We start from the raw sequence: 17,497 nt of genomic DNA, 5'->3' as shown, positions 1-17,497 counted from the left end.
GTGTGTGTGTGTGTGTGTTTAGATTGTTAGTCACATTTTGGACTGTGTAAGTAACCGCCGGCATTGATAGATGTCAAAATGTTATCGGTAACAAAAGTGTTTCGTAAAGCACCTAGAGCAGATTTCTGGACAGTGTGCAGTATACTGAAGTATATTCATTGTTTTCATTATTATTACCAGCTGCCTGACGTAGGGGTTGTTTGTGTGGTAATGATAAGAACCACAAGGAACACATTTACAAAAGCCATACGTTGTTCTTACCGGCAATGACGTTCTTCATTGAGTGCAGTCAAAGTGCACCAGTGGGCTGAGCCAGAATGACTGACAAGGGGGTCTGTTTAATGAAAGCAGTTTAACAATGGAAGGACGCCCATTTCATTGCCGAGTTAATTGGTTAATCCTTTTGCAAACACATATTAATTTGGTCTCTTTAGATATTCTTTGGTTCTACAACTTTATATCCTCCCAGTGGGTGCAACCTTGCCGTGGTTGGGGGGCTTGCGTGTCTCAATAACCCTGAGAGCTATGCTGGCGGGAGATTCGTCTCCTGGTAGGGCCACCCAAGTCAGACAGGTCAAAGGGTAGAGACCAGACGAATAGTACCCACTGGTCCTCCAGGTTGGGGGTTTGAATTAGGCTAACAACCCGGTTCTGTAAAAAGAAGACTGTTACAGAAACTGCAACAACAAACTCTGAGAACTGCTTGGTCCAGGAGGGGTACTCTCTGGTAGAGCCCATGACGCGAGCTGGTGAAAGCCCTTGGGAAGCCAGTGCGCCGACAACTCTTCTGACGACCAAGGCCAAAACCAGGATAGGGACCTGGAACATCAGAACCCTATACGAGACAGGCAAAACAGCTCAAGTCTGTCGTGAGATGCAAAGGTACAACTTGAAGATTCTAGGCCTATGTGAGACAAGATGGACAGGATCAGGAAGAACGCAACTAGTAAGTGGAGACACCATCATCCACTCTGGACAGGAAGAAGGCCAACCCCACACCCACGGAGTAGCGTTGCTGATGACACCCGAAGCAACACGAGCACTGCTGTCCTGGGAGCCTATGTCACCAAGGATCCTCACGGCACGCTTCAATTCAAAGGGCAGGAAAGTTACCATCATTCAGTGCTACGCCCCTACCAACGTGGCAATCATCAAAGAGAAGGATGATTTTTACCAACAAGTCCAAGCAGTCATAGACAAGACACCCAAAAGAGATATGAAGATCCTCATGGGAGACCTGAATGCCAAGGTAGGCGCCGACAACACAAACAGAGAGCTCATCATGGGCAGACACGGCACTGGAGTACAGAATGAGAATGGAGAACTTTTCATGGAGTTCTGCACCTTCAATGACCTGGTCATTGGAGGCACCTTGTTTCCCCACAAGACCATCCATAAGACCACGTGGGTTTCCCCTGACGGCAAGACCGAGAACCAGATCGACCACATCACCATCGGTCGTAAGTGGAGACGAAGCCTGCACGACGTCAGGGTAAAGCGCGGCGCAGACGCAGCATCGGATCACCACCTGGTTGTGGCAGCACTCAAAACCAAGCTGAAGGCCCACAACGACCAGGCCGCAAGACCATCGCACAAGTACAACGTGCACAGCTTGAAGGAGAAACTCAAAGCAGAAGAGTTCAAGATTGAATTGAGGAACAAGTTCAGTGTGCTTTCCCAACTCCCAGAGGACTCAATAGAAGAACACTGGCACAGCCTTCGAGAGACCTGGACAACAACTTGCAAAACAGTCCTGGGCAAGAAAACGAGGAAGCACAAAGAGTGGCTATCAACAGACACCTGGACACTCATCACTGAGAGGAAGCATTTGAAAGACCAGATCAACTGCACACAAGATCAAGCCGAGAGACATGAGCTACAAGCACAGTACTGGGAGGCGAACCGACAAGTAAAGCGAAGTGCGAGAAAAGATAAAAGAACCTACATCGAGGAACTGACAGCAGAAGCTGAGAGTGCAGCAGGTCAGCGGAACATGAAGCGCCTGTATGAGATCACCAGGACACTCTCCGGGAAAAACAGCAACCCAAGCCGGCCCGTCAAGGACAAAGACGGAAACACCATCCTTGGCGAAGAACAACAGAGAACAAGATGGGCGGAGCATTTCAAAGAAACGCTCAACCGACCAGCACCACCCGCCCCACCAGACATCCCGCCACCTACCAAGCTCCTCGACATCAACACCAACCCTCCCAGCAAGACCGAGATCGTCAAGGCCATCAAGTCCCTCAAGTCAGGAAAGGCAGCCGGCCCAGATGGAATTCCACCTGAAGCTCTGAAGGCCGACATCCAGACTTCAACTGAGATGCTGCACCCTCTCCTTTGCAAGATCTGGGAACAGGAGCGAGTGCCAAAAGACTGGAAAAGAGGACATCTTGTAAAGCTGCCAAAGAAAGGGGACCTTTCATCCTGCAACAGCTGGCGGGGAATCATGCTGTTGTCTATTCCGGGCAAGGTACTGAGCAGAATCATTCTTGAGAGACTGAAGAACGCTTTGGACAAGACACTTCGGGACGAACAAGCAGGCTTCCGACAAGATCGCTCGTGCACGGATCACATCGCAACCATGCGCATCATCATCGAGCAGTCCCTGGAGTGGCAGACCCCCCTGTACACAGTCTTTGTCGACTTTCAAAAAGCTTTTGACAGTGTCGACCGAGATGTCATCTGGAGACTGATGTACCACTATGGATTTCCACCAAAGTTTGTAAGCATCATCCAGCAAATGTACGAAGACGCCACCTGTCAAGTGATCCACGACGGGAAACTGACGGAACCTTTCAGTGTGCAAACCGGCGTCCGTCAGGGTTGTTTGCTCTCACCGACCATTTTCCTGATGGTGGTTGACTGGGTCATGAGGCAGTCTACAGCAGATCGGAGGACAGGCATCCAGTGGACTTTCACTAAACAGCTGGAGGACCTAGACTTCGCAGATGACATAAGTCTTCTCTCCCACAGGCAGCAAGATGCACAGGAGAAACTATGTCGTGTGGCAGAAGAAGCTGAGAAGACTGGACTCCAAATCAACATTGGGAAAACAGAGGTCATGAGGGTCAACAACAAGAAGCAAGATCCAGTGCAACTACACCAAGAGAACATCAAGGAGGTTGACAAGTTTGTCTACTTAGGCAGTGTTGTCAGCAAAGACGGGGGGACGGACGAAGACATCAAGAGCCGTATCAACAAAGCAAGACACGCCTTCAACACCCTTCGACCAATCTGGAGATCGACAGCCCTCTCAATCCGCAACAAGATCCGGATTTTTAACACCAACGTGAAGTCGGTTCTACTCTATGGCTCAGAGACGTGGAGAGTGACAAAGACCAGCACCCACAAGCTTCAGACATTCACCAACAGATGTCTAAGAAACATCCTGAACATCAGATGGCCAGAGGTTGTCTCCAATGAAGAACTTTGGAACATGACAAAACAGGCCCCACTGGAGACGGAAATCAAGAAACGGAAATGGGGATGGATAGGCCATACACTACGCAAGCCTGCAACAAACATCACAAGACAGGCTCTTGATTGGAACCCACAGGGGAAAAGGAAAGTTGGCCGTCCGAAGCAGACCTGGCGGAGAAGCATTGAGGCAGAGACAAGGGCGGCCAGAATGACGTGGGCTGAACTGAAGAAGACCAGCCAGAGCCGGGTGCGTTGGAGGAGTGTTGTTGCGGCCCTATGTTCCCCAAGGAATCAAGAGGAATAAGTCAGTAAGTCAAGTCACAACTTTATATGAAAACAATCACTCAAACTTTAGTCTGCATTCTTTTAACTCGATGACAACCTCACAGATCCCGCACCGGGGATAAACAACACCAACAAACCCAATCCAAACAACATTAAACCACAAAAAAACACTTTCCAGTGTTTCCACACAATCCAAATAAGAGGATACCAGTTTTTTTGGGTCACAGACAGTAACACCTCAAATCAGCAACAGAGGTACTATATGGTATAGAGAAAAATGGACTAGAAAAAACGGGGCGTGAGGGGGGGTGGGGGTGGGGGTGGGGCGGAATCTGTGCCCCTGGTTTAGAAACACAACCCGTTCTTTTCTTTGTCACGCAATGAAATGAGCGCAAACTCTGATCAACTTGCGCTTTTTTTTTTCCCCGCGGGCTCGATACCATGGGTCGGCCGTATCCGGACACGCTGTCAAAAAACTTGACTGTTTTCCAACATCACGGACCCTAAAAAATCCAGTAGCAATAACTCTTTTTTTTCTTTCCTTTTTTCTTTCTCTGTTTATTTATTAAAACTAACTCTACTGCTTTTGGAGGGTGTCACCTCGGCAAATAGTCCTAAATGTCATTCGTTCACTAAAAAACACACAAAAAAATCAAAAACAGAGGCTTTCCTTTTTCTCTAGGGAAGGGAGACGACTCTTGCCTTCCTTGACCCTGTTCCCAAAACGATCGTTTCAGAATGCTGTTCCTCTGAGTAAACTCCCAACCCGAGTTACTGGGTTGGAGGAGGTTACAAAATTAATTTGTGTACTTCACAGGCTCGCATTAAGACGCACTACTCTCAGTGATCAGGCACGCCATTAAAAGGCGATAACACTGTGACTCACATAGAGTTGAATTTTAAAAATCCAAACTGACAACACTCCCCATGCAGTGGATCAGTCATAGACTAAAACAACTTGAGCACACACACACACACACACACACACACACAGGGGTAGGATGGAGGGGAAGGGTAGAGGGCTGAGGGGCAGGGGAGTTGGGGGCACAGCCGGGGCGGAGTGCCGGGAGCAGGACTGAGCAAGGCGATGTGCAAAGGCATGACTCTGTGTGTGTGTGTGTGTGTACATATACCTGGCGTGAATTTATCAGCTTTATGATAGTACTGGCACACCAACTACATGAAGAAATCAATGATTATGTATTTGGCAAAATCAGTGATCACTCTTAGTGCTTTACAAATCACTTCATTTTGTAGAGGCATGGAAAGGAAAGAACTCTTTCTGCATGTAGTGTTCTGTCTGTTAAGGCCTCATCAGCACATTGGGTTTATGTCAAGGTCAGACATTTGCTCCTTTAAAAAAAAAAAAAAAAACTTTTCTTTTAAACAACAGATGTGGTGCAGCATATGTGGATCAGCCAGCATGCTTCACAGCCTCCTTGAAACTGAATCATTTCAAAAAACAATTACTAAATTTTAGTTGGTGTGTAATGTTTTTCAGTATGTTCTTTTTTCTGTGGTAGTTTATACTCGTTTTAAAAATATTTAGATTATAATACTGATCAGGGAATAGATTTATTCACGAAAAGAGTATTACCATTTATTGACAACAGAGACCTGATTCAGGATCTGGATCAGGATCTGCATACGTCGCAGAGGCCAACATGGCCATCGTCGCAACGGAACTTGAGAGAGCGCATGCAAAAACAAAAAAAGACAAAACAACAACAACAAAAAACAAAACAAAAAAAAAACAAAAACAAAAACAAACAAACTACTATTGCTACCGTTATTGATGGGAAACAGTAGCTGGCAGGTGTCTTTTGATGGCCGCCTTGAATGCTGTGGTCGTCCCTGCACTCCGTGACAACTCCTTCCTCCAGCTGATTCCATTCTGCTATTGTTTTTCACAAAGAATGAGTTCTTTAGCTGGTCTGTCCTGCAGAACTGAATGGAATGACATAGCCCTTGCTGTTGTTGAAAGTTCTTTCTACTATATTGTCTATATCATAGTCTTTATAAGATGTAGGCTTGGATCTTCTACTGGTCTTGCTTGCAGGTGTCAAGACTTTGTAGCATTTGCATCATGCAGCCTGGATCCCTTGATCTGTAGTCCCTCGTAATGAATCTGGCGGCCTGATGTTGGACTCTCTCAAGCCATTTAATGCCCTTTTTGAGGTGGGGGTCCCAGACTGTTGCTCCAGCGTTGAACGGACAAGTGAAATATATGCCATTCGACGGCTTCCTGGGCCTGGGGGGCAATTCCTCAGGTTACGTCTGAGAAAGCTGAGTGAGCAGCTGGCTCTTTTGCAGATGTCTGTAATGTGGCCAGTCCATTTCAGGTCGTTTGAGCTCTGTACTCCCAGATACTGGGTTTTGTTGAACTTGTAGTATGACCCCATTTAGTCTGTAGAAGTATGGAGATTTTCCTTTGCTGGATAGAATGTAGCATTTCTGCATTGAATCACATCCCCCTGTCTTTTGCCCATACTTCCAGACTATCAAGGTCTTTCTGTAGAGTGATATGGTCTTGGAAGGAGTGGATTTCTCGGTACAGGAGGCAGTCAACCGCGAAAAGGCGTACTGTTGATTTTGTGGATTGTAGCAGGTTGTTTATGTAGCACAGGAAGAGTAAAGGACCCAGTACTGTACCTTGGGGAACACCTGATATCACCTCTGTTTACTCAGATTGCTCTCCCTCCAGGATCACTCTCATTTTGCGCTAGGTCAGGAAGTTTTTGATCCATGTATGGATGGGGTTCATAAAAGTTATTTAAATAAGTTGCACTCTGGTGTGTTTATAATCTAGCTGAATTGTTTATTTTTTATGCCAGAATTATTGACTGTGTTGCTTTCAACACGTTAAGTCCATTTAATAATGGGGCAAAAGAATCAAAATAATGGTGTGATTTTTTTCCAATATTTTTCTTTTTGGCACCTGCAGCAATACTTCAGACAATTAACAATGTTGTACACATGTGCATAAGTAACAATCAGAATTATTGATGCTGATTCTGATAAGGACGTATACATGTACGTTTCATTATTGATATTGAAGGCACACACTTTCCCCGCATAAAGTCACAAATATTGATTTTTTTTATGTTGATTCACAGGTAAATGTTTGACCTTGACCTGCCACGTAACCGGAAAACACGTGATATAGAGTAAATGAAAATGGCGACAGCTGCTGGTGCCGTCTGCTAATCAACAGGCATTCTTTTTCTGCGAACGCGTTCTGCTTAGTTGCTGTGTTGGGAACGAATTCTGTGGGGTGTTCTTGGATCCAAGTGTTGATCTGAATATAACATGTCAAGTCTGGTAGACACAAGGCCAGTGATTAGCCCTTGGAAGACATGTGTTGTTTGTCGAAGTGGTGCTGGCTTCAAGACGCCGCGCGAGTTCGCTCAGCATCTGCGTGACTTTCACTGTTCTAAAGAGGGAGGATCATTCGTTTGTCGATACGGAATGAACGGCGTGTGTCCATCTCTGCCGCTTGAAGGTGTTAGCGACAGAGATTATGACGATCACGTCTCCAAAGACCATATTTATTGTGACACAGGTACTGAATCTTCAACCTTTACAATAAACAATAGATCGAGTGCCGTTTGGTAATGTGCCGGTACATTGTATCTTTTTATTATATTTTAAAAGCTGTATCAGGACATTGGTGTGCAATACAGTTTTCGTTGTATGTGTTCAGCAGCCAGTCCTGTATCAGGGGTGACCTTTACTTGGTGATCAGAAAGCATTCATGTTTTATCAATGTTGAACTTGATCAGGAACAAACATACCAGAGGTGACAGTTCCAAAGTTCACACAGATCACCCAAATAAGTTAACAAAAAGACATGTATCACATATTTCATATATGTCTTTAAACATTGAGACTAACAGAAGATTCCCAAGAGTTACATGCCTTAATATTAAGTAGTAGTAGGAGTAGGGACTGGCATTTTTACGTTAGGACTTGTGGCCAATAAACGTCCCCTCTTTGTATTTGTATCATTTTGGTTTGCATTGCATGCTTCATCTTAGATATATTGAAGCAATCATTTGTCAAATTCGTAAAACATATTACCAAATTTTGGATCGCAGTCCAGAAAGTTCTTAAAACTGTTAGTATCTTTTTAGTTCCACATGTTAACAACATGAATAGAAAAGTTATATTTTCTTTTGTCAGTAAAAAATGGTTGAACAAATATTTTTCCTTCAGATTTTCTTGTTATGCTTGATTGGCGAAGAGTGAAAAATTTGTTAGTATCAATGTCCTCAATGTTGTTAATAATTTTGTAAGTCTTTATCAAATCTCTCCTAATCCTCCATCTCTTCAGAGAGTGCAAATTTAGATACTTTAGTCTTTCTCCATATGTCATATTCTGGCATTCCTTCAAGTTCAACATTTGGTCTGAAGTTCACTGACATCAGACAAGGTCACTAAGCGTTAACAAAAGAAAAGTATAACATACGTATATATTTTACATGCCAAACACTTGTATCAACAAAAGAAAAGTATAACATACGTATGTATTTTACATGCCAAACACTTGTATCCTGGTACTGCAACTAGTAGTAGGATGGGGGGGGACAAGGCAAGCTTTAAACCTTTGAAACAGTCCTTCATTGTTTCATAACATATACTGGTAGAAATTTTGGTCAAGTTTGATGCTTCATTTTCAAGCTGACTTATTCATCAAACTTTCTAAAGATAGTTGATAATTTTATGGATGAATTATTGTCTAAAAGTGGTGACTGGCAGTTGCATACATACAGCACTCAAGGCAAGAATGGAAAACGATAGCAGGCAAGAAATTCATAGAGGCCTGTATATATAACCATATCAATCATGCAATCTTTTGCAAATTACGCATGTATACATATATACGTACATATTTATTTTGTGTATGTATACATATACTTTAGGTATACATATACTGTATGTATGTATTTATGTATGTTTGCATGTGTCACTTGTTTTTCTTCTGTGTTGCAATCATTTTTGAATCAGGAGGAGCCAGGAAGAAGACGAGGGTGTGTGAGTTGAGTCAGGATGGGAGGTCGCTGGACAAGGCTGGTGGGGTGTCGGCCAACACGGACCCCAACATTGTGCAGGACCAGTACAAGTGGACCATTCACAACGCCTCTGTTAACCTCCCAGCCCTGCTGAACGACCCACGCCTGGTTCGCCGCGAGACCGACTTCTTCACCAAGACGTGGGGCCAGAACTTTGAGAAGGGAGAGGTGCTGCCTTCCCCTTTCATTCCCGATGTCGAGCCAGAGCACTTTGAAAAATACATGCGGAGGGTGGCGCTGGTACGTCAGTACTTATAGAATCAAGAAAAGATAAAGTTATAGAAAGGTGTGCCCACAGGCATTTGTGTGTATGTTTGTTTTGTGTCCGTTCTGTTATCTTTGATCAGCAGTTTCATTACTAAAACGTCATAAATGAACAAACTGATGCAATTGTTCACTGGTTGATTTTTTTATGGCCTTTTATGAAACAGCCGGTAGACCCCCAGTTTTAATTGTATCATCTGTGGGAATTCCCTCCAGCGACAGGACAAAAAACATTAGAAATGGCAAAGGATTTTTTCTAATGTACATCTATCTATCTATCTGTGTATTGGCTAATTTGCCTCACAGCATGTACGTCATGGTGTGCTTGCATCATAATAGCTGCGTAAGAGTGACCCTGGTAACATGTAAACAACTTATTGCTTGAGGAAGGAACGTGATCGTTCCTTTCTTTTGCGTTAGACAGCTACGCAGTCAGGGTCGAAGTCCGAGGGATGCCACAAACTGGACGTCCGGCGAAGATCAGCTACCGTCCCCCAGAGCGTGATTGTTCCAAAAAATTTGGAATATGTGATGTGTTGTTGTTTTTTTCCTTTTTGTGTATATATATATATATATATATAATATATATGATATTAATAACTAATGTTTGTTTTTTGTTTGTTTTTCTCCAGCGTTACAGAAAGCATGTTCGTCAGAAGGAGAGAATAAACCAGCAGAAAAATGCTGCAGTGGACGCCACTGCCTCTGCCAGTCAGCATCTGAAACAGATTGGTCAGCAGTTTGTAGATCTCTTGTCCTCTCTTGGGCTCTCTCTTTCTCTTTGTCTCTGTCTGTCTGTCTGTCTCTCTTTCACACACACACACACACACACACACACGCACGTTTATTATGGTAGTGACTTTTCTTCTGACATTGCAGTTTGTATTGTTGATGGAGGATGCAGTCTCTTGTATGTGCATTTGTGCTTGTTCACATTAATGCATACATATTGATCATTCAAATTAATGCATACACATATATCAATATTGTTCATTCAAATTAATGTATACACATAGTGTTCATTCAGATTAAGGCATTCACATATGGACACATGTGAGAACATAGCCCCTATAGTATAATGATATAGTTGCACACAGAATACATAGTGTCTGCATGTGTGTGTGTGTGTGTGTGTGATGTGGTGTGCTTTGTGGAGCTGGGGGTTGTGCATGTGTGTGTCTATGTGTGTGTATGTGTGTATGCATGTGTTTGTGTGACTTTGTGTGTGTTGTGTTGGGGTGGGGGTTATGTGTGTATGTTTGTGTGTGCATGTGTGTGAGTATGTGCATGTGTTTGCTTGTGTGTGTGTGTGTGTGTGAGCTGGGCATGAAGGTGGTGGGGAGGTCACAGTGGACCACAGCATCAGCATGTTCCCCTGAACCTGCAAGATGAAATTTTAGAATGAAAGTCACACACAGGATGAACAAAAAGGGATTCTTATGCATCTGATGCACTTTTGTGTTTTTTATTGGGAGCTCTGTGAGTGTATTTGTATTTGTGTGTCTGTGTGAGTGTGTGTACACAAGTGTGTATATGCAGGAACCTTCTCAGAACACAGACTTATTTCCACGAAAAAGATTTCCACAATATGACCATTTAGTCACTATCCACAAGAGAAAACCTGTAGCTGTGTGATGTATCATTATGGGTGTGGTGAAGGTAGTGGGGGTGGGTGGTGTCAGCTGCAGCTGTGCACACACACACACACACACACACACACACACACACACATACACACACACACACACACACACACACACGCACACACACACACACACCTCTGCTCTCATTTGGATGTATGATTGATTGTTGAGCACAATGTGTGTGCATCACATTACAGACCTAAATGGCTTTGTTGGAAAGCTTGTATGTATGCACTTTGTTTTTCTCTGTGTGTGTGTGTGTGTGTGTGTGTGTGAGATAATTATTATCATTATTGTTATCAGTAGTAGTGGTAGTAGTAGTAGTAGTGTGTTTGTGTGTGTGTGTGTGTGTGTGTGTGTGTGTGTGTGTGTGATTATTATTTCTTATGATTATTGTCATTATTGTTATTGTCAGTAGAAGTAATAGTCTTAGTATCAATAAAGTATTTAATGTAACATTCACAGTATCTGAGTATGTTCAAGTATTTTCAATCTGCTGTTGCCACATTAAACATGTGCCTGGTTATTCTGACTGTAACCTTTGGAAAATCAGCTTGTCCATTATATTATAAAAGTATATGATCTTTTGTTAAAAAAATGTACTCTCCTTATCATTGATTTCAGAGCAACACAGAGCAGAACTGGATCAGATAAAGGTAAAACTTAATGTGTGTGTGTGTGTGTGTGTGTGTGCGTGCGTGTGTCGTGTGTGTGTGTGTGTGGCGTGTGTGTGTCCACCCTTAGCCCTTTACATGTAAGTCAGTTTGCCCCGAGCATCATCTAAAATGACATTTTCACTTCTCTGTGAATATTTACAGATCAACATTGTGTTCATGATCAGTTGGTTTGCACTGTCTTTGCACAGTACTTCTACCTCACTGTCTTTCCTTCACTTTTCTTTATATATACACACACAAGAAGTTCACACTCTCTTGGTGTCTTGGGCTCCGGTCCTTGTAGAAAGAACCAAGGTAAATACCGTTGTTGTTGTGGACAGCTGTTCATGTCGACCCACTTCAGCCTGGAGAACCCAGACATCTTCAACACGGTGTTCCCCTGGACACAGATCGAGAGCGGCAAGACTCAGCCCTCCTCCTCCACCCAGCCCCCCTCCAGACAGTCCTCCAAGCTGCTGCAGGAGAAGGTGAGGGCACACCATGTTGTGCTGTGCTGTGTTGTGCTGCGTTGCATTGTGTTGGTTGTTTTGTGTTGTGCTGTGCTGCGTTGCATTGCGTTGGTTGTATTGTGTTGTGCTGTGCTGTGTTGCATTGCGTTGGTTGTATTGTGTTGTGCTGTGCTGTGTTGCATTGCGTTGGTTGTATTGTGTTGCGCTGTGCTGTGTTGTGTTGCATTCCGTTGCGCTGTGCTGTGCTGTGCTGTGTTGTGCTGCGTCGCGTTGGTTTGTATTGCATTGTGTTGTGCTGTGCTGCTTTGTGTTGCGTTGTGCTGTGCTGTGATGTGTTATGTTGTGTTGCATTGCATTGCATTGCATGGCATTGTGTTGTTTTGTGATGCATTGTGTGGTGTTTTGTTGTGAAAGGACGGAGGTGAAGTATTGTATGTAAGGAATGAGGAGGGAGGGAGGTGAAGTAAGGAAGGAGGGAGGTGAAGTATTGTATGTAAGGAAGGAGGGAGGTGAAGTATTGTATGTAAGGAAGGGGGAAGGAGGGAGGTGAAGTATTGTATGTAAGGAAGGATGGAGGTGAAGTATTGTATGTAAGGAAGGAGGGAGGTGAAGTATTGTATGTAAGGAAGGAGGGAGGTGAAGTATTGTATGTAAGGAAGGAGGGAGGTGAAGTATTGTATGTAAGGAAGGAGGGAGGTGAAGTATTGTATGTAAGGAAGGAGGGAGGTGAAGTATTGTATGTAAGGAAGGAGGGAGGTGAAGTAAGGAAGGAGGGAGGTGAAGTATTGTATGTAAGGAAGGATGGAGGTGAAGTATTATATGTAAGGAAGGGGGAAGGAGGGAGGTGAAGTATTGTATGTAAGGAAGGAGGGAGGTGAAGTATTGTATGTAAGGAAGGAGGGAGGTGAAGTATTGTATGTAAGGAAGGAGGAAGGAGGGAGGTGAAGTATTGTAAGGAAGGAGGGAGGTGAAGTATTGTATGTAAGGAAGGAGGAAGGAGGGGGGTGAAGTATTGCATGTAAGAAAGGAGGGAGGTGAAGTATTATATGAAAGGAAGGGGGAAGGAGGGAGGTGAAGTATTGTATGTAAGAAAGGAGGGAGGTGAAGTATTGTATGAAAGGAAGGGGGAAGGAGGGAGGTGAAGTATTGTATGTAAGAAAGGAGGGAGGGAGGTGAAGTATTGTATGTAAGGAAGGAGGGAGGGAGGTGAAGTATTGTATGTAAGGAAGGAGGAAGGAGGGAGGTGAAGTATTGTATGTAAGGAAGGAGGGAGGAAGGTGAAGTACTGTATGTAAGGAAGGAGGGAGGTGAAGTATTGTATGTAAGGAAGGAGGAAGGTGAAGTATTGTATGTAAGGAAGGAGGGAGGAGGGAGGTAAAGTACTGTATGTAAGGAAGGAGGAAGGTGAAGTATTGTATGTAAGGAAGGAGGGAGGAAGGTGAAGTACTGTATGTAAGGAAGGAGGGAGGAAGGTGAAGTATTGTATGTAAGGAAGGAGGGAGGGAGGTGAAGTATTGTATGTAAGGAAGGAGGGAGGGAGGTGAAGTACTGTATGTAAGGAAGGAGGGAGGGAGGTGAAGTACTGTATGTAAGGAAGGAGGGAGGTGAAGTATTGTATGTAAGGAAGGAGGGAGGGAGGTGAAGTACTGTATGTAAGGAAGGAGGGAGGGAGGTGAAGTACTGTATGTAAGGAAGGAGGGAGGTGAAGTATTGTATGTAAGGAAGGAGGGAGGTGAAGTATTATATTTAAGGAAGGACGCAGGTGACTGATGTGATGGACACTGTTACAGCTGAGCCACTACCTGGACACGGTGGAGGTGCAGATTGCCCGTCAGATCTCCACTAAATCTGAGGCCTTCTTCCACGCCATGACCTCCCATGATGAGCTGCAGGACCAGCTGTCACACACCCTCCACACCATCAAACACCTCAGGTACTGTCATCACAGGTACTGTCATCACACACCCTCCACGCCATCATACACCACAGGTATTGTCATCACAGGTACTGTCATGACAGGTACTGTCATCACAAACCCTCCACACCATCAAACACCACAGGTATTGTCATCACAGGTACTGTCATCACAGGTACTGTCATCACACACCCTCCACACCATCAAACACCACAGGTACTGTCATCACAGGTACTGTCATCACACACCCTCCACACCATCAAACACCACAGGTACTGTCATCACAGGTACTGTCATCACAGGTACTGTCATCACACACCCTCCACACCATCAAACACCACAGGTATTGTCATCACAGGTACTGTCATCACACACCCTCCACACCATCATACACCACAGGTATTGTCATCACAGGTACTGTCATCACACACCCTCCACACCATCAAACACCTCAGGTACTGTCATCACAGGTACTGTCATCACACACCATCATACACCACAGGTATTGTCATCACAGGTACTGTCATCACACACCCTCCACGCCATCATACACCACAGGTACTGTCATCACAGGTACTGTCATCACACACCCTCCACACCATCATACACCACAGGTACTGTCATCACAGGTACTGTCATCACACACCCTCCACACCATCAAACACCTCAGGTACTGTCATCACACACCCTCCACACCATCAAACACCTCAGGTACTGTCATCACACACCCTCCACACCATCAAACACCTCAGGTACTGTCATCACACACCTCAGGTATTGTCATCACACCTCAGGTATTGTCATCACACACCTCAGGTATTGTCATCACACACATCAGGTATTGTCATCACACCTCAGGTATTGTCATCACACCTCAGGTATTGTCATCACACACCTCAGGTATTGTCGTCACAGCAATATAATGACATGGTAATTAATGTGTTCTAGGAAACTATTCACCGATATAATGACATGATGATTGATGTGTTTTAGGAAACCAATCACTGATACAATAACATTATACTTAATGTGTTCTAGGAAACCATTCAGCAATATGACACGATAATTGATGTGTTCTAGGAAACCATTCACCGATATAATGACATGATAACATGTGTTCTAGGAAACCATTCACCGATATAATGACATGATGATTGATGTGTTGTAGGAAACCATTCACTGATACAATAACTTGATGATTGATGTTTTCAGGGATACCATTGACCGATACAATAACTTGATGATTGATGTTTTCAGGGATACCATTGACCGATACAATAACTTGATGATTGATGTTTTCAGGGATACCATTGACCGATACAATAACTTGATGATTGATGTTTTCAGGGATAGCATTCACCGATACAATAACTTGATGATTGATGTTTTCAGGGATAGCATTCACCAATACACTAACATGATTGATGTTTTCAGGGATACCATTCACCGATACACTAACTTGATGATTGATGTTTTCAGGGATACCATTCACTGATACAATAAGATAATGATTGATGTTTTCAGGGATAACATTCACTGATACAATAACTTGATGATTGATGTTTTCAGGGATACCATTCACTGATACAATAACTTGATGATTGATGTTTTCAGGGATAACATTCACTGATACAATAACTTGATGATTGATGTTTTCAGGGATACCATTCACTGATACAATAACTTGATGATTGATGTTTTCAGGGATAACATTCACTGATACAATAACTTGATGATTGATGTTTTCAGGGATACCATTCACCGATACACTAACTTGATGATTGATGTTTTGAGGGATACCATTCACAGATATAATAACATGATGATTGATGTTTTCAGGGATACCATTCACCGATACAATAACATGATGATTGATGTTTTCAGGGATACCATTCACCGATTAGACGAGCGGATGGCAAAAGAGTCTTTGAAGATCATGAGACTGACACAGACCAGAGCCAACTACGTGCAGCTTTTCAACAAGGTGGTACTATGTTGTGCTGTCTTCAAAGATAGGGATTTTGGGGGTACTTTCTGACTGATACACTCTCCTTTAACTCTGTCCAGACGATGGAAGGTTATAGCGTTCCTGACGAAAGGTAGCGTTCCGGATGACGGAATGCTATAGCGGTTTTGACAATTAAAAATTTGTCCATGTTTTCCTCATGGGGTAGCATAACAATTGGAGCTACACCGGGCATTGCGGATGTGTCAAGGGTCGAATGGAAAGTTTCTTCCTGAGATTCCATAACAACACACTCCACAGCGAGTTCAGGACCCTACACGACAAGCTAATCTGCATACGTATCGAAAATGGCATTGCTAGCGATACAAGTGGAAATTTTTGGAGCAAACTTGATCACGACAACGGCTTTTACTGATGCTGAAGTGATTGAAATGCTTCAAACTGAAGGTTTCGATAGTGACTCAGCTTTTGAGAGCAGTGAAGAGGGAGGGGGCTGGGTGTTCACACGATGTGATGAGAGGGGTCAGTGGGTCAAGCAGAGTGAGTTTCATTCAGTTAGCTTATGTTTTGTATTTTTTGTGATTTTTTTTCCTTACCCTAACAAATGGGTCGTCTGGCGGGAAAAGCAAGGGAGAAAACTATTCGTCCGGAGTGAGTTAATGCAGGGTTGTGTGACAGTGTTGTGCTGTCTTGACAGACAGGAATTAGGAAAGACACACCCTTCATTGCTGAATTGTGACATTGTTTAGGATAGGCACACTCCTTTAATGCAGGGTTGTGACAGTGTTGTACTGTCTTGACAGATAGGAATTAAGATACTGTCCAATAGGCACACTCCTTTAATGCAGGGTTGTGACAGTGTTGTACTGTCTTGACAGATAGGAATTAGGATACTGTCGAATAGGCACACTCCTTTAGATTGTTTATTGCAGGGTTGTGACACATTGTGCTGTCTTGACAGATAGGAATTAGGATACTGTCCAATTGGCACACTCCTTTACATTGTTTATTGTAGGGTTGTGACAGTGTTGTGCTGTCTTGACAGATAGGAATTAGGATACTGTCCAATAGGCACACTCCTTTACATTGTTTATTGCAGGGTTGTGACATGTTGTGCTGTCTTGACAGATAGGAATTAGGATAGTGTCAGGAATTAGGATACTGTCCAATAGGCACACTCCTTTACATTGTTTATTGCAGGGTTGTGACAGTGTTGTGCTGTCTTGACAGATAGGAATTAGGATACTGTCCAATAGGCACACTCCTTTACATTGTTTATTGCAGGGTTGTGACATGTTGTGCTGTCTTGACAGATAGGAATTAGGATAGTGTCAGGAATTAGGATACTGTCCAATAGGCACTCTCCTTTAGATTGTTTACTGCAGGGTTGTGTGACAATGTTGTACTGCCTTGACAGATAGGAATTAGGATAGTGTCAGGAATTAGGATACTGCCCAATAGGCACTCTCCTTTAGATTGTTTACTGCAGGGTTGTGTGACAATGTTGTGTTGTCTTGACAGATAGGAATTAAGATAGACACACACATCAATATAGGATTGTGTGACAATGTTAATCATTAATGCAGGGTTGTGTGACAATGTTTAGGATAGACACGCTTCATTGATGCATGGTTGTCTGACAATGTTTAGGATAGACCCACTCCATTAATGCAGGGTTGTGTGACAGTGTTTAGGATAGACACACTTCATTAATGCAGGGTTGTGTGACAATGTTTAGGATAGACACACTTCATTAATGCAGGGTTGTGTGACAATGTTTAGGATAGACACACTTCATTAATG

The 17,497-nt window shown here is 43.6% G+C and overlaps 1 protein-coding gene across 3 annotated transcripts in view; it reads left to right on the top strand.

Annotated features, from left to right (window-relative positions):
* The first annotated feature begins 6,881 nt into the window (after positions 1-6,881).
* The window catches only part of LOC143296140 (vacuolar protein sorting-associated protein 54-like), a 56,752-nt gene continuing 46,136 nt past the window's right edge, over positions 6,882-17,497 (top strand). For all 3 annotated transcript variants that reach the window (XM_076607936.1, XM_076607937.1, XM_076607935.1), the window contains exons 1-7: positions 6,882-7,270; positions 8,716-9,020; positions 9,677-9,776; positions 11,312-11,343; positions 11,685-11,831; positions 13,604-13,746; positions 15,613-15,712. In XM_076607936.1, coding sequence (XP_076464051.1) covers positions 7,018-7,270; positions 8,716-9,020; positions 9,677-9,776; positions 11,312-11,343; positions 11,685-11,831; positions 13,604-13,746; positions 15,613-15,712 — 1,080 coding nt within the window. In that variant the 5' untranslated portion in view covers positions 6,882-7,017. The remainder of the gene's footprint in view (positions 7,271-8,715; positions 9,021-9,676; positions 9,777-11,311; positions 11,344-11,684; positions 11,832-13,603; positions 13,747-15,612; positions 15,713-17,497) is intronic.

Source organism: Babylonia areolata, chromosome 21 (assembly GCF_041734735.1).
Source record: "Babylonia areolata isolate BAREFJ2019XMU chromosome 21, ASM4173473v1, whole genome shotgun sequence".
In the NCBI taxonomy this organism is placed as follows: domain Eukaryota; kingdom Metazoa; phylum Mollusca; class Gastropoda; order Neogastropoda; family Buccinidae; genus Babylonia; species Babylonia areolata.
This window is presented reverse-complemented; position numbering and strand designations above follow the sequence as displayed.